The sequence below is a fragment of the Oculina patagonica genome, chromosome 4 (assembly GCF_052425735.1).
Source record: "Oculina patagonica isolate OP01 chromosome 4, crgOcupat, whole genome shotgun sequence".
Taxonomy (NCBI): domain Eukaryota; kingdom Metazoa; phylum Cnidaria; class Anthozoa; order Scleractinia; family Oculinidae; genus Oculina; species Oculina patagonica.
In genome coordinates this window covers 1,040,276-1,064,259 of record NC_135761.1, presented here as the reverse complement: position 1 = coordinate 1,064,259, position 23,984 = coordinate 1,040,276, and the positions used below count along the sequence as shown (strand labels likewise).

General features: G+C 39.9%; 2 protein-coding genes, 1 long non-coding RNA gene and 1 other non-coding gene across 4 annotated transcripts; 2 read left to right on the top strand and 2 right to left on the bottom strand.

The window, feature by feature from the left end:
- Positions 1–4,423: 4,423 nt before the first annotated feature.
- Positions 4,424–4,497, bottom strand: Trnan-guu (transfer RNA asparagine (anticodon GUU)). The gene has a single exon. It is a non-coding gene; the product is annotated as a tRNA-Asn (tRNA).
- A 6,213-nt stretch (positions 4,498–10,710) lies between these two features.
- Positions 10,711–12,821, bottom strand: LOC144649106 (uncharacterized). Its single transcript, XR_013569826.1, has 2 exons — positions 12,551–12,821; positions 10,711–11,172 (listed from the first exon to the last, which is right to left on the bottom strand). It is a non-coding gene; the product is annotated as an uncharacterized LOC144649106 (long non-coding RNA).
- Positions 12,822–16,680: 3,859 nt separating this feature from the next.
- Positions 16,681–18,798, top strand: LOC144649098 (uncharacterized). The gene is made up of 2 exons (XM_078508564.1): positions 16,681–17,097; positions 18,151–18,798. Exons 1-2 carry the CDS (start codon positions 16,686–16,688, stop codon positions 18,258–18,260), a joined length of 522 nt encoding a protein of 173 aa, XP_078364690.1. The 5' UTR covers positions 16,681–16,685; the 3' UTR covers positions 18,261–18,798.
- A 2,499-nt stretch (positions 18,799–21,297) lies between these two features.
- LOC144648080 (uncharacterized) lies at positions 21,298–22,237 on the top strand. The gene has a single exon (XM_078507716.1). The coding sequence runs from the start codon at positions 21,488–21,490 to the stop codon at positions 22,235–22,237; it is 750 nt and encodes a 249-aa protein (XP_078363842.1). The 5' UTR covers positions 21,298–21,487.
- The last annotated feature ends 1,747 nt before the right edge of the window (positions 22,238–23,984 follow it).

The window sequence follows — 23,984 nt, the reverse complement described above, 5'->3', positions numbered from 1 at the left end:
GGGAAGCTAAATAGTCTTCTAGACTTATAGCGTTAGCTCCCCGAACACTTAATCCTCCCCGACACACAACTAACAAAATCCGCCCTCTACAGTACCCCGATAAAGGGAAGGATGGGTGACCCCGGCAAACTAACTAACGAGAAAGCGAAAATATGCTAAACTGAGGACCCCTTACAATAAAAGCAGGGGCTGAGATGTCCATACCCTCAGACAGGACAACAGACTTCCCTATAGGTACAGGGTAGCAACGCTCACACTATAGTCTTGTCCATTACAAACTAGGCCCACCCTCAGCGAAATCCCCCTCACAAATTTACATACTGAGATCACGCGGGTAAAACTCGCAACAAAAAAATGTGAACAGGAAAGAAGAGTACTCCGATCCTCAATCAAAAATCTAACTAATTCGGGGGAAGGCGCTTGGGGGTCACCGCACCTTTAGGCGACTCTCCAAAACATCCTCACCCCACTAATTAATTTCTTATAACTGAGGGGTAAGTAGCACTACACAAATCTAATACTCGAGCAGTCGCAGGAACAGGTGACTACACGTAAGTTCCTCCACTCTCGTGACTCTTTCGTGCCGTGAGTATGCTCTTCCTGAGACTTGGAGGTCGCGTTCAAGGGTTCTTGTTCTCGGATCCTCTTCATCGCGATCGACTTCTTCAGTTCTGTAGCGAGCTGATTGAGCTCACGAGCAGAGTAATCGAGGTCCAACTACAACAAATCGGCCACCCTATTCACTCCCGTAAGTGCACCGCGCCACTCCTCATAGTGGAGCCACAATCGTACTTCAGAGGCGTCCCTGTTCTTCCACTCCACGCTTCATTATCGCAAACAGTGAGGCGCACCCTCCACTGCCCCCACTCCCACTAATCCTAACTTCCAGCTGGTGGATACGGGACTCAAAACATCAGCGGAAACTCCTTGTGATCCTGCTACACTCACCCGCCGCAACTGAACACTCTGTGGCGAAACCTCGTCGGAAGACAACATACAATGGGACGCCATAACTGTGGAGGAACTCTTCCACACTTATCTTCGGCACTCGCTAGTAACGTTACATGATGATGATTCCGCTTCACCGAGAAGATATCTTCGTTCTAGAGCTTTCCCAAAGACTCTCCCCTTGGTGGTGCTCTTTGTGTGCAAGTGTCAGAACGAAGTTCCTCACCCTTCTCGTAACTGATCGTCATCCCACATATCCTTCACTCTCTTCTCGTCGGCGGGCAGCCTTCCTGAGTGGTCTCTGTGTCGACACGTCCTCGTCTCCCCCTAATCATCTCATCGCATCTGTCACAACACTAATGTGGCAGGCCATAGCTGCTGCTGTCCCATAGTAACAATTCAAAAGTATTGATCTTCCCACTACCCAATAAGAAAGTCATAGGTCTACACATCCGGTGCTCTCTTTGTCACCTGGCTGTCCTTTCTCACGAGCACATTTGTCCACAACATACTCTCATCGACAATAGCAGATCCGTCATTCACCGATTCGGGGGCCAACATCCCGCGTTCCGAGTTCTTCTGGCACCGTGTTCAGCGAGACCTCGTGCGGAGGGCAGCCCACAACGATCGGCCTCCTGTCATATTCGGATCCTGTCGAAACCGGGGAGCCGTGACGTCGTAACCACACCACCCAAACTCTAAATCCATATCACATAGTTACAGATCGATCGCCACATAATTCGTCACTTCTGCTTGTGACCCGACGCTGACAACTTTCTCTTTTTCATTTCAACACTAAACGTCTCGTGCTACAAACGAACAGCACTGTCACGGGCCCTCACTCTGTCCGCCCACCGCTGTCACCCGGATTCGACGCATGTGCCCACTTCACAGTACTGATAACGGGAGACAGCTCATCCTCCGAAATCCCCGGAATCAGGATGTCGCGGGATATCACGCTCAATCAACATGTATCGCGGGATCACGCTCAAACATGAGAGGGTTCACGGCAGAAAGTCGGGAGTGTTCATCTCGCGGACAGTGAGATGTTCATTCCTCCGTGTTCTCTCCCTCCCAGCGGTCCCTCCTGATTTCCATCGCAGATGTGCACCTTCTCCCGACCAGCGCGTATCCTTATATACCACCGCGTAACGACAAAAAGATATTGGGCGTCCTCTGCTCTTCCCGTCACTCCTTTCATCCTCCCCGACGAGTCCCCCATCACCACCTCTCCCTCCTCTCCCCTCCATTCCCCTGCAACGTGGGTCATCTCGCTCGGCCTGCCTCTGCGTCCGACTACACTTCCGTACTCCTCTTTAGTCATCTCCCATCCTCATTCCTTCCACCACTCTAACGACCAGCTCTCGCGGCGTGCCCCCCCGGTCCGTGTCTCGTCGGCGTGCTGCTGCCCATCTTTCCGTGTTTTTCTCTCGCGGCGGTCGGAACGTTCGCGACGTACTGCTGGTTCCTCGTGGCACCTTGAGCGAGGGCTTTGTCGGCACGGCTTTCCGCCGCGCGCGCTCGGCCTTTTCGTCGCTCGCTTCTTTTCTCTGTTGCTTGGTCCGCTTCCTTCTCCTCGCGGCCAATTTCCTTCAGATCTGAGTTCTTCCTCTTCATCTTCGCGCCGCCACCCCCCTCTCGGGCCTTTCGCTCGGATTTCTGGGCGCAGTCTCCTCTTCGGAACCACTTGTCAGTCCCTCGTTTGTTTCGCGTATCCCTTCGGTTTTTTCGGTTGTCTGTTTCTCGTCACTGGTCATTCAACGTGCTCAAATCCAGAGAGAACACACACGTGTCTGATCGACGAGGTAATAACTAGCACGAATTAAAAATATTACTGATTGCTCTCAGGCCGTTTAGAATTACCTATTTTAACTAGGTCAAAATAACACCAACACATCAGTTAAGTGGACAGTAACAAACAAAACATGCAAAAAGGTAAAATTTATAACAACAAACATCAGCTAAAAGAGTTTGAAGAGTAAAACAGTTGTTTAGCTGCACTCAACTAAACGGCGATCGTCTTTGGCTGTGGATGGCTCGGATGGAAATGGATTTCAACTTGAAAGTTTCCAAGTTGTTTCCGCGCGTCTTCAAAAAATCGATATTTATAGCTTTAGCTTGATTCCTATCCGCCACATAAGGTTATATCTTCCTTTAGATGTTCAAAAATAGCGTTTTTCATGTGTCAAGTTGCCTACCACTAATTTCAGAACAGTTTAGACCAAAAATCTGTGAAATCGATCCCCACGACGTAGCGCCTTCAAGCTAAGCTCGACGGATGAAGAAAAGAGAGGAATGCTCGTATTCAAGATATATCCGAAAAATTAGACTACAAATTGACACGAAATGAGAATAACATTCAAAAACCATCGACGCATTAAAACTGTTTAATGAAATGGCGTTACGCAAAGTATAAGGAGGCTTATATTTGCGGCGAAGGCTAAGAGATTACACATTAGATATTAGCTTCATGAACGTACATTTTGAGATATCAAAGATTGAGATAGTCTAATCGGCGCGCGTCGCGGGTTGAAGGTAAACTGTTGCGGGTCGCGGGTCCACAAATTGTCTCGGGTCCAAAAACCTGAATTTTTAGTTTGTACACTAATTCAACAATCATCGACAACAACAACAATAGCGTAAAAGTTAGTGGATAGTGAATAATAATAATAATAATAATAATAATAATAATAATAATAATAATAATAATAATAATAATAATAATAAACAATAATGATAACAATAATAATAATAATAATAAAAAAAAAATAAAAAAAAAAAACAATTAAATCAAATCCATCAAAACACAAGAACAGACCCGGCAGCAAAAAAGCAGCAAAGCTGGCACAGTCATCAACAACAACTGGGGCTGCCAATGAGTCAAAGACGTAAGACAGTGAACGAAAGTATACGCATATTTAAGATAAAGTATAAAAAGTATTTAAAAGTAATCTTAACATATGTCAAACACTTTATCATACCTCTGGCCGGCTGGGCAACACTCCCCGTGCTTACGAAAATAAATACCTTACCTACCTTTACCTTTTATCAATAAGGGTTTTTTTAAACATTTCACAATAAAAATCAACGGTACAAATAAGCGACGTTTCGACCGATCTTCGGTCATTATCAAGCTAAGTGTAAGAAATAAAATTTGCATAGATATATATAGCTACAAAGAGGTAAAAATGTGTGAGAAATATTAATGACGTGCGAAAGTTTTTAAATATTTTTTTATTTATTAGCTTTGCATGCCTTTTATTGCTTTTAGCAACTACGTTGTAAATTCTTTTTACTTACATTTTTACATATTTTTACTTCATTAGTATGATAACAATATTTAGGAGGGATAGATGGGGAAAAATGGCATCCATGATCGTTCGACAAGGAGTTCAGTTTGTTAAAAAAAAAATAAAAAATAAAAACATTAATACAAATATTGGAATGATCTTCTGTTGACCAAAGCAAAACGAAACGTCCCCGGGTGGGCTTGAACCACCAACCTTTCGGTTAACAGCCGAACGCGCTAACCGATTGCGCCACGGAGACAAACTTAATGAAGGAAAACTTTTTGTGAGCAGTATATTTTTGTAACTTGATCATATTTCAGAAGGTCGGATGAAACTTGGCTATGAAATTTATTTCCTCTTAGAACTGCATCGCTGAAAAGGGAAGTCAGCTCTGGATAGTATGTGGCTTGACAACAAGACGACACTGAACAGGTGTTATACCACCAGCTAATGAGAGGAGTGGCATATTAAGGCTTTTATCAAAATTAAAAGGAGTATGTCAAGTTTGACCTGTTGGTCTAGTGGCATGATTCTCGCTTAGGGCGAGAGGTCCCGGGTTCGACTCCCGGACAGGCTCAGAAAACTCTTTGGGCTCAGGAGCATTTGTCGGATGGAATTAAACATTCATTGGAGCAAGGGCCCGATTATATGGCGAATTTCAGCCCGGTTTGCCAGGCTGGAATTTTGTTGCTATTACATGGAGAATTTCAGCCCGGGCTGAATGCTTTTAAAATTGAATAATTATCGTGGCCGCCTTTTTCTTTCGTTGAAAACCACCACTGCGCATCCGCTAGCTCACTTTCAGCCCGGACTGTAATTGAAAACGCGATTACATGAGGTTTTTCAGCCCGTTTGCCCGGGCTGAGATTTTCAGCCCGGTCTTTGCAACCGGGCTGGAAATTTCAGCCCGGGCTGTAATTCGGCCCGGGATTAAACTTTCTTCATGTAATCACAGATGTGTTCTTAAGAAGATTTGTTTTGGAAGCCGGGCTGAAATTCGCCGTATAATCAGGCCCTTAGGAACCCCGAATAGTGACTTCCTTTCACGGACATAAAAAATGATTTCAGGAAAGCAGAAAGTCGCATCTTTTGTAAGTTGTGAGTTCTTTATTGACAGATTAAACAGACACGTTCCAGTGTAATATCTCTTAGATTTTGTCTTTTTTGGGATAAACGTTCGCGATCGGTTGATCTGTTGATGAGATTTCGAATGTAGGTTACAACATATTTAAGGGAAAGGTTTGTAGAATCAATAATTTGTAAATTTCACTGATTTTGATGGCACTACATGAAACTAGCCATGGGGGATAAATAATAACACAAAGCCAGTCAACCCTTAATATTTTCTGTCACAGCGTCTTTTTATCACAAGGTCGTCCTTTCCGCTCCAATTCGAACGATTTAAACTTTTAAACTTTGCGACCGCTCCAGCGTAAAAATTTTGACTTTGCACCCGTCCGATTAGTCGCAGTTGTCACGCTGGAGCGGTCGCAAAGTTTTGATTTCCAACTGCACCCGTTGCACCGAAGTCGAACTGAGACGGTCACAAGCTGCCCAGGAAAGTTGAAAGCTCCAGTAGTGATGCATAAATCGTTCGAATTGGAGCGGAAATGACGACGTTTTCTCCAAGCTAACCAGACGAGGAGAAAAATGAACTTTCCTTCTTTACGTTGGAGGGGAAAATCAAGCCACGGATTCGAACTTTGGCGAGAAAACGGCCTCGGGGTACAGCTCGTTTGAAATGGCTTCGTAGGCTACGACAGAAACCTCAAAACTCCCCAAAACGATGAAATAGCCCAAATGAACAACAGATACCACGAAAGGTGAGTACATTTCCCTATTTAATGAAAAGAAGGTAAAATTTTATTTCGTCGAGAGCTTTTATTCCACGTTATTTTTAACTCCATACAAAGTCTTATAGAGCGCTCAAATTCCCAACGGCCTAAATTGTAACAAAACACCGCGCACTTTAAGGTGGCTCGTTATAGTTTAGATATTCCCGTCTTTCACATTCTAATGCTGGTACACCTGTAACGTCAAAGTTAAACTTTCAGAACATCCTTGTAAAGGTTCTCATAATGAACACATTGGAGTCACTGTGACGTCAAAATTCGTTGCCATGGCAACTACAAAAGTGGTCAAAGACACCTTATTTTTGACCCTTTTGATGCTAATTATTCTAAAAATAGACGGTAATATTTTTGTTTTTCATATATTTTTGTCTAATGGTCAAAATAAATGATCTGACAACTTTTTAAAAAATTCTGTCAGAAAAGTTCAGAGCCCCTTAAATTTATTTTAAAATAACGTAGCTCCAAATCCCTTTGACAGATTTCTTTAAAATTTTGCAAAAATGTTTATTTTGTCAGTTGGATAAAAATATGTAAAAAAGAAGAACTCTCACCGAGTAGTTTTTGAGTTATTAGCCTTGGAAGGTCCAAAATAGTGTATCTTAGACCTCATATGGCGTTGCCATGGAAACTGATTTTGACGTCACTATGACCTCAAATTGCTTATTGGTAAATCTTATTTCCATTTGTGCTTAAAGATTTTCCCTTAACGTTATTGGTATAGCTGTGATAGAATACCAAAGATGGGCATGTCTAATTCTGACGAAAACTCTTATGAGCCACCTTAAGTAGTCACGTCCCACTCGATACGCTTACAAAAATTATTCATACGCTTACATAAATCATTTTTTCGATCGATTTTATCGAATCGTGAGTTTGAAACGCCTGTGGTCAAAGAAGCACAAAAATAACAACATTATTTCTGCGACTTAAGAGTCTCTTGAAGCCGGTTTCCGGAAGTAAAGTTGTCGGAAAACCGTCGACTCGCGACTTTCGTCGCTCGCTTCTCACAACTTTGTCGCTGATAAATCGCAACTTCGTCGCTCGAGAGTCGACTTGTAGCAACTCTATCGCGACTCCTGAAGAAAAACATACATTTTAAATCGCAAAATATATATTTTAAATAAAGACAACAGAAGTTAAGAGGCCCCCCCCCCCCCCCCCCTCATCCAGGGGGCTGTCAAGGAACAGCGAAATGTGGACATGAAATAGTTGGGAATAAGGAAAGCAAAGTAAAGAAAAGCTGAGAACACGGGAACAATAGCTGTGTTTCTGATATTTTAGGGAACAGGGATCAGAAACATCGACAAAATACTTTTAGGAAACACGGGAACATGAACCAACCTCTCCCCCTCCTTCCAACTAGCAGAAAGCTAGCCAGCTGGCTGCCTACAGGACTTGGCAATGGAGCTCAACTAAGGGCTACCGAGAACAATTTCAGCTAGTGGCAGATTAGGCCAAAGAGCTTAAACCCGAGATATGTGATATGGCCGGGGTCACGGTGGTTTTTTTTGGACAAGACACTTGACTTTTGCCGTACCTCAATCCACCCAGGCGTATAATTCGGTACTGGCAAATTTAAATTGGGGTTACTTTGCCAGGGACTAGTATCCCATCTAGCGGGAGTAGAATTACTCCTTGTCGCTTCATTCAACTGATCAGTTCAGTTTTAGTACTTTTTTCTTGACGAGGAGATACTTAAGGTAATATGGAAAAAAATAAAAGTTTTATTTAGTCACGTAATTTGTCAGCTGCATGTCTGCAATAAGTATTAACCTCCAAAAGAGCTTCAACCACTGACGAATACAATATTTTTATTTTGTCATAATCTTTATTTTAAATTATAATCTTACATTTTAATTTGATTTAATATGACTACTACTATGCATTGCTCCTAGGTCAGCGATTTTTCCAGTTACGGTACACCTAGTTTTATGTGAGAAAAAAACTGAATCCTTACAAGACATTCAATTCAATATTGGTTTACAGGATCAAAACTGTGTGGAGAACTGCGCTTCCTGCGCATGCGCAAGCGTCTCTCTACTTCAGCTTGAATGGCAGCGTCAACATCATTAGCAATGTAGCTTTCTTTTTCGCGATCCTCGTCTCCAAACTGACAAAACTTCCTGGCATAGAGGCACGCCTTTTCATGGAGGTTGGAATGACGCTACAGTAGGCAAAAAACATTCGTAAGATTTATGTGTATATTGTCGTTGTAAGGGAAGTCGCTTTACCTGTGATTGATAGCAAACACTTCATCTCCCATAGACTTTTGATACTCACGTTACATAAGTTATATGGAGCTACGTCAGGAGGATTTCGCAGAGTTTTGGTCTAAACCGTTCAAAAAATTAGTGGTAGACAACTTAACTCATGAAAAACATTATTTTTGAACATCTAAAGGATGATATAACCTTAATTTGCGGATAGAAATCAAGCTACCGCTATAAATATTGATTTTATGAAGACGCACGGAAACAACTTGAAAAGTTAAGCCTTAATTTTTCAAGTTGTAATCCATTTCCATCCGAGCCATCCGCAGCCAAAGCTCTGATATAGCAATTTTTAATAAAACTGGATCATTATTTAAAGGTTTCCTGCGACACAAATATTAATTTTGGCTGTTCAAAAATCTGTTCAAATCCGAGACAAAGCCCCTTTAAAAATACGGCCCCGTGCTTTTTTTAAAACTTGATTCGCTGCTTTTTTAAAAAATATAATGGCTTCCCGGGAACTTTTTTACACCTAGTTCTGCAACAAATTTCGCTGGTTTTGACCATCCTTTTGCATACCAAGGCCATAAACATGAACTAATCGGTGCTCTTCTGTTTGAATTCGAATGAAAAATAATCAGACATAAATACATCTTTACCTTAATCTGATGGTTGTTAATGCTGCTAATATCACCTTTGGGCTTAATCCACGGTGTGAAACCTTCCACACTTTGAAGAAAGCAACTTAACTAGAAGAACACCTTCAAGGGCCAAAATGAGCGTATTCATCATACTAGAGTTATGGATAGAAACTAGTCTTTTTGGAACAAAAAACTAATCCTGAACTTATGAGCTTCTTTGGCCTCAAAATGCGTTTTTATAAACACAAGCTGCCAGAATTATGATTGTCCTTAGGAGGGGAAATTAGTCATCTCATGTCATACTGTTAATACTGTTTAGATGACTTTCTTTAAGCATAAAACATATTGAAAGGGTCTGGGAAACGAAAATGTGCGCAAGTAAAAGTGACAGCACACATGACAACAACAGCACTCGATAACGCCTTGAATAGTAACGCATACCGGTATTCCGCTACCGCCATATATAGTGGCTTGAATTTGACGAGCACTAATTAATGATGAATCATACAAAAGGTTTGTTTCCTTGTAATATAGAATGTTTTCAAAACGTCGAAATCCACGTTTTTTATACAATAACATCTCTTCCAGCTTTGAGGATGTGTCGTTCTCAAAACGCAGTTACACCGGGCAAACAGACAGACAGTCAAACAGACGGACGGACGGACAGACAGACATACAGAAGGACGGACAGACAGACAGAAGGACGGACAGACAGACAGATCGGTCGAATGATATAGGTATCGGTCATTTTCACCTTTGCTACTCTGGGAATTGGTTGCCAGCTGATAAAAATTACAAATTTGCACTTTGAAAGCAAGGTTTGGTGGCAAAACTATCCAGTCTAACTTAAACGTCCATAATGGCTATTTCATGCACAAGGGCTGTTTCGTTTCAAGCAGGTACATGACAATAGCAAAAATCACACACCAGGAGATGTAGGTTTAATACACTTCGTATTGAGGTAGAATCAATAATTAAAGCTTGGGTTTGAAAGGTTGCTCAAAATCAGCAAGGTTTGGTTATTTTTGTGTATTCTCTTTTTTATGGGTTTGTTCGGCTCTTCCCATCATTGAAGCGCGCGCTTTAGAAACCGATGGTTTAATCATCTACCAAAAGAGCTCGTCGTGATGTAAAATCAGTAATGAGTAAATATTCACACACTTTGTAACGGGTACACGCACCACAAATTTTTATGAACGTTCTCTACGTAGGACAGATATATCAACAATGGACAATTCAAGTTACATACTGCATATTTTATGTGGTTTTACTTCAAAGTAGAAACGACCTTTCATGAATTGGTTCTTTCTAAACGTAGCTTGTCGATTCACAACGAGGACAACAATAAAGCCCATGATCTGTATCCAGTGAATTTATTTTAAAAAAATTGTGATCCGTTGTTATTGAGTCTGCTAGCAATTTGTGAGACTAAAACCTGAAATTTTCGCTTTTTATGTTCAGATTTTAACTTGATTTATCTTTGATTGTCAAAAGTCGTCAATCTGACAAGAATTAGTCAAAGCTTTCTGAATAATTATAGATTTGAGAAATATTTACTCCAAAAGCAAGAGTACCAGATTTTCTCTACTCTCACTATATTGTATGATTTATCCTTCCAGTGCCAAACTTGATATTAAAATTCTCCTCATTAATTGTCATGTATTTGTTTTGTATTAAATGTTAGTCCCGAGAGTTTTATGCTACAACCATGAAACAATCTATTCTAGTTTATTATTTTCTTTATTTTCGTCACCTTTGTTTCCAACAATGTATTGTTTTATATGGCTACGCGAACATTTATAGTTAATCATGTACTGTTAAAAACGTTTATACCCAAACATTCTAATTTAACTAAAAGAATCATAAAATATAATTTGAAAAGAAACGCAGACACACACTAAACCATGAGCGCGCTACAAATGTTTCTTTTTTTCTTTTGCTGTGTTTTATAGTTTATAGTATTTTATTTCAAGAAGACAAAAATAAAATACAAGGAATAGTCAACAAGGAAAACAATAATATTCAGTTGGACTTCTTATCCTGGTGCTACCATACATACAACGTATTTTCAAAGTTATTAAATTGGTTTAAGTCTTCATATGGGAATGTGTGTTCTGTCAAAAGGACTTTTCTCTTCTCCCGCCGACTTCTTGTCTTTGTAATGTGGTTCTTCTGGACAGTACGATCTTGCTACTGAACAAATCGTCTCAAGGCGTAGAATAGCGTCACTCTGTTAGTAAAAAGAACAACATTGACTACCGTCAATAAAAAATGTCCTAAAGCAAAACTGATTAAATTCTTTGGAGTTACAATAATATATTTCATATGAGTGCGCGGTAACTAATCCAAAGTAATTTATAGTTTTTAATTTTGTGAGCTTTGGTATCTCTTTTAAAACCTTAGCAACGGTTGATTTACGATCAAGAACCCATAAGCGCTGGACTGCAAGTCCGCGAGCAATCGACAATTGTTCACCCATATATCGTTAACACGAAGAGGGATAAAGAAACGTTAGTAAGGCAGATTAGTGGTTTTGATGCGGGGCGCAAGGGGGTAACCGAAAGTTCATATACCTTAGGAAAAGCTGGAATGAATGTCATTGCTCCGTCGGCTTTCCTAAAGACAGACCTAACAAGCAAGTAGAAGCAAGCTAGTCGAATCTCTTGTATACGAAATCTTAACTCTTAAAAACAAATCGATGTGAACGGGTTATTATTTTGTAAGATTCGTTAAAGGGTACGCCAAAGACGTTTTAGTAACCTGTTTTAAATCATCTAGCATTGCCATCAGTTTCTGGTTAGTTTTAATTGAATCACGGTTATCTTGCTTTTGTGACTCGAATTATCTAAGTTTTGCTTGCTGAAAACCGCTTTCAATTTGTATATAATATTAGCGCTATCTTATTATTAAAATTGAGAAAAATGTTCTTTTAAATGCTCAGAACCGCAATTACCCTAACCTACTCTTTTCACATTTGGCTAATGGATTGCCGTAGAGTCGGCTTTCAAGCTATTTCTCCTAAATAATAGGCATGCAAGGCGTGCAGACCCATTTTGTTTGTCATTGGAAATAAATAGTCAGTGAAAAAATTATCAGCTAACAAAACGCCGCAAGACAAAACAAGATAGGATTTAATAAAAAAAAAAAAGCTGGTAGATAAAAACAATTTCTTGAATCAAGAATACAAACTTATTTGTGTTAAAGGTTTATTTATATGAAAAAAATCAAAATAGTTTAATTTCCTCTGGCAAACTTGGTGGCGTCTTTTTTAATACCTTTTTTTTTAACGTCGTAACTTTTTCAATTGTATGTATAAATGCATTTACACTGAATCTTTTTCATGGGACTCTTTTTGAATAATGATAGAAAGATGAAATGAATTCCGTGAAAGTTGACAAGAAAACTTGTTAAAAAAAATTGTAGTATTTTTCTAAAATAAAGAAAAATAAACAGAAAGCCTGACAAGCAATAGGCTATGTTTTCAAAAGTTCTGGAAATTTTCTAAGTTTGGTACTTTTCAGGTTAATATTAACAACATGAACTGCCTTTTTTTATACAGAAAAAACATTTCTCGCTTTAATTTAGAATTTCAAAAAATATACCCCTACCTGTTTACCGATATTTGATCTTTTCCCGCTCCTCCATCCCCCAGCACCGGCGGTAAACGCCTGACAACGAGATACCAGAATAATCACCAGAAGAAAACTTATACATAGTAAGAGAGATCCCTTGTGGTACATGTTGTTAGTAGCTTGGATTAGAAGTTCAGCGTGGTGCACAGGGATGTACGGTCGTTATAGCGATATACTACTCTTTGGTCCGTTGCCTTCTGCTTTAAATACAGCGATCTCGACTCAACTGCGCCTACTTCCGCCATTTGTTGTCTTTAAGGTTCCATTAAGTCTGGTATCTTGCGATTTCTAATTATTAAATGTGAATAGATATGATTTTAAAACAATATGTTTAGAAATAGATTAACGCTTTTGAGATGCTACCATTAGAGAGGGATAGCTTGATTTATCAAGGCACAGAACATTGTCAAATATTCGCAAACAACAGTTTTAATCTCCACAAAGATTTTTGATACAAAGATTGAGATTTTATACCTCTTCACGATTTTTACGCCTCTCAAAGATAATGTATTCGTTCGTCTGAAGACGGTTCTCGAATCTACAAATCAAACGTTACCTATAGGGAATAATGCCAGGAGACCCAGCTTAATATTATTAACGGTCGAAAGAAAACAATATTTGTTAGAGATTATCCGGACCCCGACCGAGTTCAATGGCTGTTCATAAATGCATTTCTTTCTTGAATGCCTAAATTCACCCAGTTTGAACTCCATTAATAGGTACAGATTACAAGAAGCCAACGACATAATTTAATACAAATCAGCGAACAAATAGCGTAGTTTTAAAACACTTAAACTCAAGAGAAAAAGAAGGTTGAAAAATGATCGTTGTCAGTATGTTTAGTCAGCTGCTACATTCATGATAATCTATTTTCTGTCAAGACATTTTTACATTAAAGAAATAATTTTCTGCAATTTGCTTTTATCACACAAAGAATTTGAAATACATTTCCTTGTTATTCCCCTCTAATAATTTATTTGAAAAAGTTTGGCGTGGTGGGCCGCCTTCCTTTCCTCAAGCGACGCGGCTTCGTTTCATTGTGTAATTTATTTTCAAACGGGTGACTAAAGACAACAAAATTTGCGTTGTGTTTATTAATGATAAAAATACAGTCTGTTGTAAATCTTCTTTTGCTTTTGTGTTTACTTTCTAATCTACCATCAGAAGTGATAAAAACAGTAATTAGTCGAATCTTTTTTAAAGTAATTATCGAGCGGGCAAGCCGCACTAAAAAGAATGAACAATTTTTTTTTTTTTTTGCTTTTTCAATAACTACTCATAGTGGTGTACATTATTACTTATTTTAAACAACGCCTCTTCATTTTGCCTCCATTATATGCTCTAAAAATGAATCTGCTTCGTGTTTATCAAATGAAGGATCTGACGTTTGCATAAATCTATCACCGATAGTAATAAAAACATTAGTCAAATTCTTTCTTATGTAATTATTAGTAGGCAAACTGCAATAAAAAATTAACGAGGTTTTGCTTCCAATAACTACAGAAAAAGTTTGTAAACTCGCGAATCCATAAACTCAGGGCAGGTTATTGTTTTCAAAACTAGAATTGTAAAAAAGGTGGCTTTTGAAAACAAGATCGGTTCGAAAAATCTGTGCTAAAAGAAAGATTCAGAAATATTACGATAACTAAATGGTTTACCGAATGTTGTGGGCGTGTTCCCATAATTATTTATGTGGTGATTATAGAATTTTAAAGTCTTTTCCAGTGCCTACAAGTACACAAGTAGATGTTTCGTCATGAAATTCTCAAAAATGTGTGGGATAAAGCTTTTGTTTAGCTGTCGCTGTCAACCTTCCGTTGACATCGAGTCCGGTTTAATTGAAGATGGGCTTCCCACAGGGTCAGATGTATAACATAACATACACGCCTTTATTAATATTATGTTCGAACCTCATTTTACTATATGTAATCCAGCATTCCTACTTCTTGTTAAACGAAGGTATTCGTTTCGAAGGCCCAAAAGAATTTTTTTTTATCATTTAAAGGTAATCGTTGTCAATTCAGTTACAAAAATCACTCCTAATTAAATTTGCTCCATTAGTAATAATTCCCCAAATTTAAATTTCAGCTATATATAGAAAATGCAAACAGTGATCGTAGCACTTTTCCCAAGGCATTTTAAAGCAGCCGAAAATATATAAAAAACAAAAAAACTTGCAGTAATGGCCTTAACTTTAAATATATATACAGAAAAAAGTAATCATTCTGGAATGAATTTTGATTATCAAAGATTTGTTATTTTTTGCTCAGCATTAATTACATTTTTTCAGTATACACAACTGTGGTTGAAAATCAGATCGCAAGCAACATAGAATAAACCAATCAGATTGGCTTGATAACTATTACGGTTCTCTAGTTTAGTATTTAAACCATATCATTTTATTTTCCCAAAATGGTGCCCATTTTAACTCAGTATATTCATGCTAAACATAAGGTGATCTTAATAAAAAAAAATTGACGTGTCAATTTTCACCGACCTTTATTCTGCATGGTTACCTATCAAAACTGAGAAGATCATTAAATCCCTTATGGTGATCACTACCTAATTCCAAAATACATGGTACAAGAGTATGTTTCTACTGACCAATCAGAAAGCAAGCGAAAAAACCAATCAGACCATGCTACATGGGTGCTAAGCGAGTGAAAACGCTCGTAAGCCAAATCAAGACTTGTTTTCCCGATTGGAGCTTTACGATAACTTTGAAACAGCTCGCATAAAATTAGGAACTTACTAGCGAGTCACTCGACTACTCAGTACATTCACGTCATTGTATAATTAATTTTTCTTTCACAAACTTATAGCGCTTGTAATGACAGACCAACAGACAGCATTATACACACGTGCATTAACATCACGTTTTCAGGACTTAAAAAATACCCTGAAGATTCCTGTGGATCACTGTGCTCTTACGAATGTATACTAATTCTAATGAAGCACATGGTTGGATTCTTAAGATGCATCCATCTTACACCAATCACCTTACCCAAAGTTGTAATACGTAAGCCAGTCAGAAGGCTCGACGTCTGCTTTGATTAACGGCGGCATCAAGTCATTAAGTGTAATTGTCAGTAAGAACCGGGCAACCTCCGCGGATCGAGGTTGGCGGATTCCTTTCAAACTTTCAGCGTTTTTTCTCTATCGGATAAGACAACGATCGGTGTTATTCTTTGTAAAATAAAATAAAATTCTTTGGATTTGACCACCCCCCCTAGTTTTTGATGAAATTTAGGCTGGATACGGTACGAAATTTACGTTAACTTTCACGGCTGATTTTACTTACGTCGCTTCAACTTTGATTATTTTTTCGATTTGTGCATATTACCCGGCATGTGAACAGCTCATATCTGCAATATAAACGATTTTGGATAAAACGCTTTACTTTGGCACGTCTCCAAATAATAGCATTTCGTGACTTTCGGATGCAAGACGAATTTTGGGCAATTTTAAAAGCCAATTTTCTCTAAAGTGCGGCAGTCTATTTTGAAACAAAATATATTTTTTATTAGTCCGTTTGTAAGTCTAAATAAATCAGCAAACTCTCATTTGGCAAGTTAAAATCCCGTCGCGTGAACTTTCTCACGAATTGTCCTAATTAGCGTAATCTGATCTAATTTGCATAATTTCTGTCTCGCCAAAAATGGTCACGCTTGAGCTATTATATGTTGCAGACTTTCAGGTTTATTGTATGTTCTCTTTTTAAAAGTGTGATTAATAACAATAAATATTTTTGTCAGTTTTTTGGGCATGTTTGTTTCTATATTCTTTTGCTTTTTTACTCATGGAATGATGGAATGTATAACTATAGTTATTTACTCTGCTGACACTGCTCCCTGTGGTGTGACCCTCTATTTTTTGTGGCGTTTTCTGTAAATTTGTAACCCAGAATGTAATAATTCTGAATAATATTTTTGCGTCGCTCAGTACTTAAACCGAGGAGAAAAATGTAATTAGGAACAAAAAGGTAAATCGTCAACAACAAAAATTCTGCAGAAAAGTATCCGTTCACAGCTGTTATTAATTACCATGATGAAATCAACATCGCGTCATTTGACACCGACCATTTCCATCGCTGGCTTTCTAATATTACAACATGGATGTCGCGTTAGCTTGTTCGTTTAGTTCGCCTGATTCTGTCTGTAGTTTGGAGGGCACTGGATCGCAGATTGTTCCCCTGTTGGCTTGTAAGTTGGACGTGAATGCACATCTTCTTAGTCTTGGTGTCAGCTCAGGGCAACAGCAAGACTCGACCGTAAGCGAGGTTGACCTAATCCTTAATCGTGCTGGGCACTTTGTTGTCACAAACGACGAAAAATTGTCTATGATAATTTGCCCCAGGCATAGAAAAAAATTGACTACTGACTGGCCAGGCAGGAAGAGTTCGACATGCTCGTATCCAAGCCATCGAGGACCACGAAAAAGCATGAAGATGCCACGACGTGTTAACCAAACAATGTCAGAGGAAATATATCAAATTCACCACGGCATTGTTCCTATCGGCTCCGGTAAGTCATGAAATAATGTGCTCCAAATAGAAGATAAGGGAAGGCCTAAACATTCTCAATATCGTACCTAAAAGGTATTTGTTTCATTTGTTTCCGATCACTTCAATATTTATTCGATTGTCTACAAGAGGAAAGAGTCGGGGGGGGGGGGGGTGGGGGGGAAATCCCTTCTTCTTTTATCTTTTTAAAGAGCTATTAGCGTGTTGTCAATTTGTCTTTATCGATAACAGGCTTTCCTGATTCTGTACCATTGTGTTATATTTTTACTTAACTTGTTATTGGTTGGAAACTTGTTTATATGAGGGTTAGCAAGATGTGCTTATAGGGGGTGGGGTGGGGTGCTGTGCTTCGCAGTGAAGTTAGCTCGAAATTAATAATTAAGGAAAGCCTTATTGGAAAATAAATGAAATATTGGCTGCAGGGTATGTTTTAACCCATTCTTCTCCTATTCAGAGCGCACTTGTGTTCGTAATAAAACAAACGTGAATTTGCGAAAAGTTCTGGTTAGATGCATGTAATCAACGTGTTGAAACAAAAAATGTCAAAGCCATTTTTTTTTAAATTCACTTAAATAACTTGTTTGTTTTATTTCTATAATAAAGTAAATTCACGCAGGCTGAATGTTTCGGTTTAACAGCTCCTGCTAGTAACACAACGTATTGAATATCATACTGCTTGTTAAAAGAGGAAAAGGAAATTGGATAAATGGGAAAAGAGAGACAAAATGAGAGGGGTTGTAAATCTTCTGAGAAGCGGAAGAGTTTTCAAAGGCAATAAACCGTTCTTTTTTCCCTTCGCCTTCTTTTCTTCACCATTCTGAAAACTAAATTAGAGTACACGGGGGCTACCAACATATGGAAATCACATTGAAACGGAGCATCAAAAGTAAAGATGATGACGATGACGTGATGATGATGATAATGATGATGAGGTGGAGGTGGAGAAGGAGGAGGAAGAGGAGAAAAATTACGATTTTCCTGACCACGATGATGGTGGCGTTGTTTTTGGCTACTGTTGTGATTGTTAATTTAGTTGTAATTATTGTTTTAACAGCTGTATGTTCGACCTGTCGTGGAGCGCACTACAAATCCCGTGAGATTGGCTCTTCCGTGTCCTTGTTGGCACAGGTAAGCTTTCGGAAAGTCGAGGGTTCAAGGAAATAGGATTTGCACTACAGTCGAAGCTCTCTTAACGGACACTCTCGTAAGCGGACAGCTCTACTTACGACCACCTTGTTAGAAACCCCGTTTTTACTCCCATACAAACTCTGTATTTTTACATTCTCGTAAGCGGACATTCCCGTAAGCGGCCGCGGACACTTTCCGAGATTACGACTTAGACTTTTTCTTTGTTTTTAAGCTCCCGTAAGCGGACACCGCAAAGAAAATCATATAAAAAAACCTCTGTATCTTGTATTAATCAATCAACTTCACATCGCCGTTCGTCACAATGATTTTACTGTAATTACAGTACCATATTTCAGTGTTTGTTTTGTCGTCATCCACGTCCGGTTACATTTCGAAACACCACTAACATGCATATTACCATTATGTTAGCTGGGCAAGCTCCCGTAAGCGGCCATCTATCCCCCACACCTCTAGTGGCCGCTTACAAGAACCATTCTCGTAAGCGGCCAGCTCCAGTTGCGGACACTTTTTTCGCGTCCCGAGGGTGTCCGCTTATGAGAGCTTCGACTGTATTTCCATTGTCGGCTCATAGGATACCTGACTATATAATAGAGATTTTTTAATGCGGCGCACCCTGGGGCCGGCACACTTATTTCAGATAAAATCTAAATTTAAATTTTAATCTCTTTGTTGTTCCATGCCTTTCTTCAAGGAACGGCCAGTTGTAAATAACAATTTATCGTATTTTTATGCGCTGACAGTCATTTTTTTCCAGAATTTACAAATGGTTTCCGAATGGTAGCTAGCTTCTAGTCCTAATGAAAGTCTACCAAGCCTAAATTACGGCCGCAGCTTGAAGAAATGGACAAGAAAACAAACACAACAAAAAAGTAAACTGAAAATTTATCATTGTTTGTGTGCCTGTCCTTAGAGCATTAAATTTTCGTAGAATGGCTAATGATCTGATGCACGATATGCTAATACATCTTATTGCTTTTTAGGAACCTGACCCAGACGACGTTGCGCTTGGTCTTGGAGATGACATGCAAGACTCTGATTCCGAAACTGTCTCTATCGTTGCAGTTTATGAGGAGAGCACAGGGCCAGCTACTGCCTGCGAAGGAGTCGTAAGCACAGGTGAGGAGTCGGAAACAGTTTCTTTGCCATCCATTTCATCCCAAGCCTCAATACCAGAAGAAGAGATAAGTGTATGGGTCGACGAGATGGAGGAGCAAAATGACAAAAGACAGAAATTAAACGAAGCTGTCTATAGTATCTCCGGTGGCCGGTACAGCCCTGTCATGTCTACGCTGAACACGACTTGGGATGACGTCTCCGACACCCAACAGCGCTATTACATTCGCAAAGCCAAGGAGACGGTAACAGCCTCGTTGTCTGTCATTGCCCCTGGCCAAGAAGAACTAGTTTGGAAGGCGCTGCAAATGGAGCGAAGTTTGGATGCAGACAGAAACAACCAAGGAAAACGAAAGCGTTTTGATCCTAAGTCTGGTCTTGTCGAGAGTTTAATCAAGGCATATGGGCAAGCTGGTCATTGGCAAACAAAGAGACAGATCCTTTCCCTCTTCGCGGACGATTTTTCGCGGGCGGAACTTCAAGATATGATTCCTGGGCTGTCTAAATGGCGTATTGACCAAGCTCGTCAGCACGCAACGGAAGTTGGAAAAGGTCAGCCACTCCCTGAGATTCCCAGTTTCCGGACAAAAATTGGGCACGAAAAAGTTGATCATTTCATTGAATATATCTCAAGACCGGAATTCCTTCAAGATGTCGCGTTTGGGACGAAAACTCTCAAACTTGATTCCGGAGAGAAAATTATCATACCAGCGGTCATTAGGACCGTTATTCCCTCGCGAATCATCACACAGTATTTGAATTATTGTAAAGAGCAGGAATTTGAGCCGCCGAGCGAGCGTTCTCTCTACAGAATGATCGAAGTGTGTTCGGCTTCCATGCAGAAATCCCTGCAGGGACTTGATAACACCAGTGCGGAGGGCAGTGAGGCGTTTGACCAAGTGTCTTCGATGTTGGAAGGATTTACAGATCCAGGTATAAACATACCCGCTACTCAAAAACTACTCAAGGATGGAAAAAGGTACTTGAAGAATGATTTCAAGACACACATCGGACGCGATGAACAGTGCAGTGATCACTGCATGGTACACGCTCTAAGTGATAGTACTTCCGCCGATTTCAGAGGGGAATGCAATCATCAAAACAGCTACGAATGTGAGCGCTGTGAAAGTCTAGAGGGAGTATTTGAAGAGCTGGCAGAGATGTTAGATAAAGTGGATATGATGGAAGAAGAGAGAGCTATGCTGAAGTTTGAATACACTGAGAGCGTTCGAAAGATAAAGGCATGGAAGGCTCACTTGCTACGATCAAGTAACCAAGAAGAAGCCAAGCAAAATGCCCTCCAGAAACTAGACGAGACATCATGCCTTGTGATAATGGACTGGGCAATGAAATTTCTGCCTGTCCAATACAGAGAACAGATGAGTGACTTTTTTGGGAAGAGGGGCAAGAGCTGGCACATCAGCGCCGTAATCACAAGAGAAACTGCGAAGAGCAAGCATTCAGTTGAGTGCTATGTGCACATTTTCAATAACTGCCTTCAAAACAGCTTTGCAGTTCTTTCGATCGTAGAGGACTTGCTACACAAGGTAAAACAGGAGTATCCACTTGTGACAAAAGCTTACCTCCGTTCCGACAATGCCGGATGCTATCACAATGGGCCGCTACTGCTAAGTCTAAGAGAAGTTGGGGAAAGAACCGGTGTCAGGCCAGTGCGTTACGATTTTTCAGAGCCACAGGCTGGTAAAGATATCTGTGACAGGAAGACTGCTGCGATGAAGGCACATATGAAGCGCTGGGTGAACGAGAAGCACGACGTCGTGACAGCTGAGGACATGAAGGCAGCATTGGAATCACATGGTGGAATCAAAGGATGCAGGGCTGCGGTCGTCGACGTGGACACAACGAGGGAGAAAAACCAAGATAGCAAGATACCGGGCATAAGCGTGTTGAACAACTTTCAATACGATGAATGTGGCATCCGAGTATGGAAAGCATACAACATCGGGCCTGGGCGTCTCATCACCTACAACGATTTTGGAGCCGCATTACAAGGAGATACTGGGCTAAAAGTGATCGAGACTTTTGGACAGCCTACACAGAAAGGAAACGTGGGTGAAAGCGTCAGACAGAAGTTCGACATCTACTCCTGTCAAGAAACTGGATGCGTCATGACGTTCAAGACTCAAGCAGAGGCAGACGACCATATGGACACGGGTAAACACCGTCTTGATGTTGATCGCGAATCAACATATGATCGTATTAGAAGGAGATGGGCGGAAATGGTAACTGGGGTGACGTTCGCGCCGGATGTGCCATCGACTTCATTGCAAGGTGGGGATAGTGGCATCACTACCAGGCCACTAGGTACTAGGCCATTGGGATGGGCTCTAAAAGTAGCCAAACGGCCCAACAGGATGACGGACAACGTCAAGGCCTTTTTGATTAAGAAATTCGATGAAGGCGTAAGAACTGGTAACAAGGCCGATCCTGTCCAGGTAGCGAAGGAGATGAAGATGCTAAGAAACCAGGACGGACAACTCACCTTTAAGCCTGAAGAGTGGAGAAATCCGCAACAGATTAGCAGCATGTTCTCACGCCATGCAGCCGCGCAGCGTTATAGGGGTATTGCTCCTGAGGAAATCACTGACGAAGACATCGACGCCGCGGTGTCGGTGATGGCCTTAGACTCTCTAAAAGGTTTGGTGATGGAGGACATGGAAAGGCAAGGCCATCCAATCATTGCTTCTGGAAACAACATTTGCGACCTCGTTCAGACCAACAAGATTGGCTCACTCAAACTAGCAGTCCTGAAGGAAATCTGCAAGGACCTAAATCTCTTGACAAGTGGACCCCTATCAAGAAAAAAGACTTTCATCGAGGCCATAAAAGCATTTTTCCAAAAGTTGCACATGCTCTGACAATTAACTTTACGTAGTTGCGGCACGAAGGATCTCAAAGGGAGTTGTTAGAAGGGGTGGGGGAGGTCACTACAGCCTTAGTGTACCTGTTCCAAGAGCACCTGTGTCGCCTTTGTAAGCTCATCGTATCCATAACGATCTGTTAGCTAGGTATACAAAGTCTCTGCGATGACAGACTTTTTTTTAAATACATGTAAAAATCGGGAGGATACCCATTGGCTAGCTTAGCGGGCATTCGCCATCGCGTACCATCAAACCGCCAGCTACGCAGGGTCGTCAGTGTCTTTTCTGTTGTTGATAAGATATCAAAGTTAGATTTGCAAAGTTTAATTTTTCACGCAGTTTGTGTGGATGTATTTACCAAAGACATAAACAGCAATCTAGGTTAGAAACGCAAGGGCGAAGAGGAACATTTGAGTGTTAAATAATCGGCTCGAAAATGTTTATTACCACTCGAAATTACGTTATACCTTGCTGTTTCTAATTATTTCATGTAAAACTACTACTGGAACCCTATTTTATTACTCCACAGTATAAATTCGACATTTTTATTCTTTAAACTCCTATCGATGTTCGTACCCGAATAAAGCATCCGTGAGTGTAGTTCCTGTCGTCCATGTTAGCAAGCTGTAGACTTTTCTTGCTGTTTAGGTCAAAATCTTAGTATTTAGAATATTAGTTTTATATACTAAAAAATGTCTTTGTAGGGTTGAAAACGTGTGAAATACGTTTTCGTTTTTCGTCTCCGACAAAAAAAAGGAAAAAAAGAAATGACCGGGATATTTCAAGCAAGTGTATTATTCAGCTTTGTTTACAGAATTGCTATACAATGTCACGTTGTCAAACATGAAACTTGCGTTACAAACTGAATACAGTACGTAGTGAAATGCGTAATAAATTTTGGTTTCAGTTTAATGAAAATCTTCTTGTATGCAATCAAAACCGACCACCTTTTTGGCAACATGTTAATTTTTGAGGGAATAACTGGTTTTGTTAATCTTGTTGAATCTTGAAAAATATACGCAAAATTTTAAACACGCAGTTTTAACAGTAAGTGTCATTTGACAACAGCTGTTAACCACGGATGCTTACACAAAGAAATAAACAAACAAACATGCCCACAGAACTGAAAAAGTATTTATTGTTATTAATCACCCTTTTGAAAAGGAAACATACAATTAAAAAAGCCTGAAACATAAAATAACTCAAGCTAGCGTGACAATTTTGGCGAGACAGGAATTATGCAAATTAGATCAGATTACGCTAATTAGGACAATTCGTGAGAAAGTTCACGCGACGGGATTTTAACTTGCCAAATGAGAGTTTGCTGATTTATTTAGACTTACAAACTGACTAATAAAAACTATATTTTGTTTCAAAATAGACTGCCGCACTTTAGAGAAAATTGGCTTTTAAAATTGCCCAAAATTCGTCTTGCATCCGAAAGTCACGAAATGCTATTATTTGGAGACGTGCCAAAGTAAAGCGTTTTATCCAAAATCGTTTATATTGCAGATATGAGCTGTTCACATGCCGGGTAATATGCACAAATCGAAAAAATAATCAAAGTTGATGCGACGTAAGTAAAATCAGCCGTGAAAGTTAACGTAAATTTCGTACCGTATCCAGCCTAAATTTCTCCAAAAACTAGGGGGGGGTGGTCAAATCCAAAGAAATTTATTTTATTTTACAAAGAATAGCACCGATCGTTATCTTATCCGATAGAGAAAAAACGCTGAAAGTTTGA

Excerpts from the sequence above, each read along its gene's own strand:
- LOC144649098 (XM_078508564.1), top strand. The coding sequence starts at position 16,686 with ATGGATGTCGCGTTAGCTTGTTCGTTTAGTTCGCCTGATTCTGTCTGT. Across the intron at positions 17,098-18,150 it reads CATTGTTCCTATCGGCTCCG|CTGTATGTTCGACCTGTCGT; the intron begins GTAAGTCATGAA and ends TTGTTTTAACAG.
- LOC144648080 (XM_078507716.1), top strand. The coding sequence starts at position 21,488 with ATGACGTTCAAGACTCAAGCAGAGGCAGACGACCATATGGACACGGGT.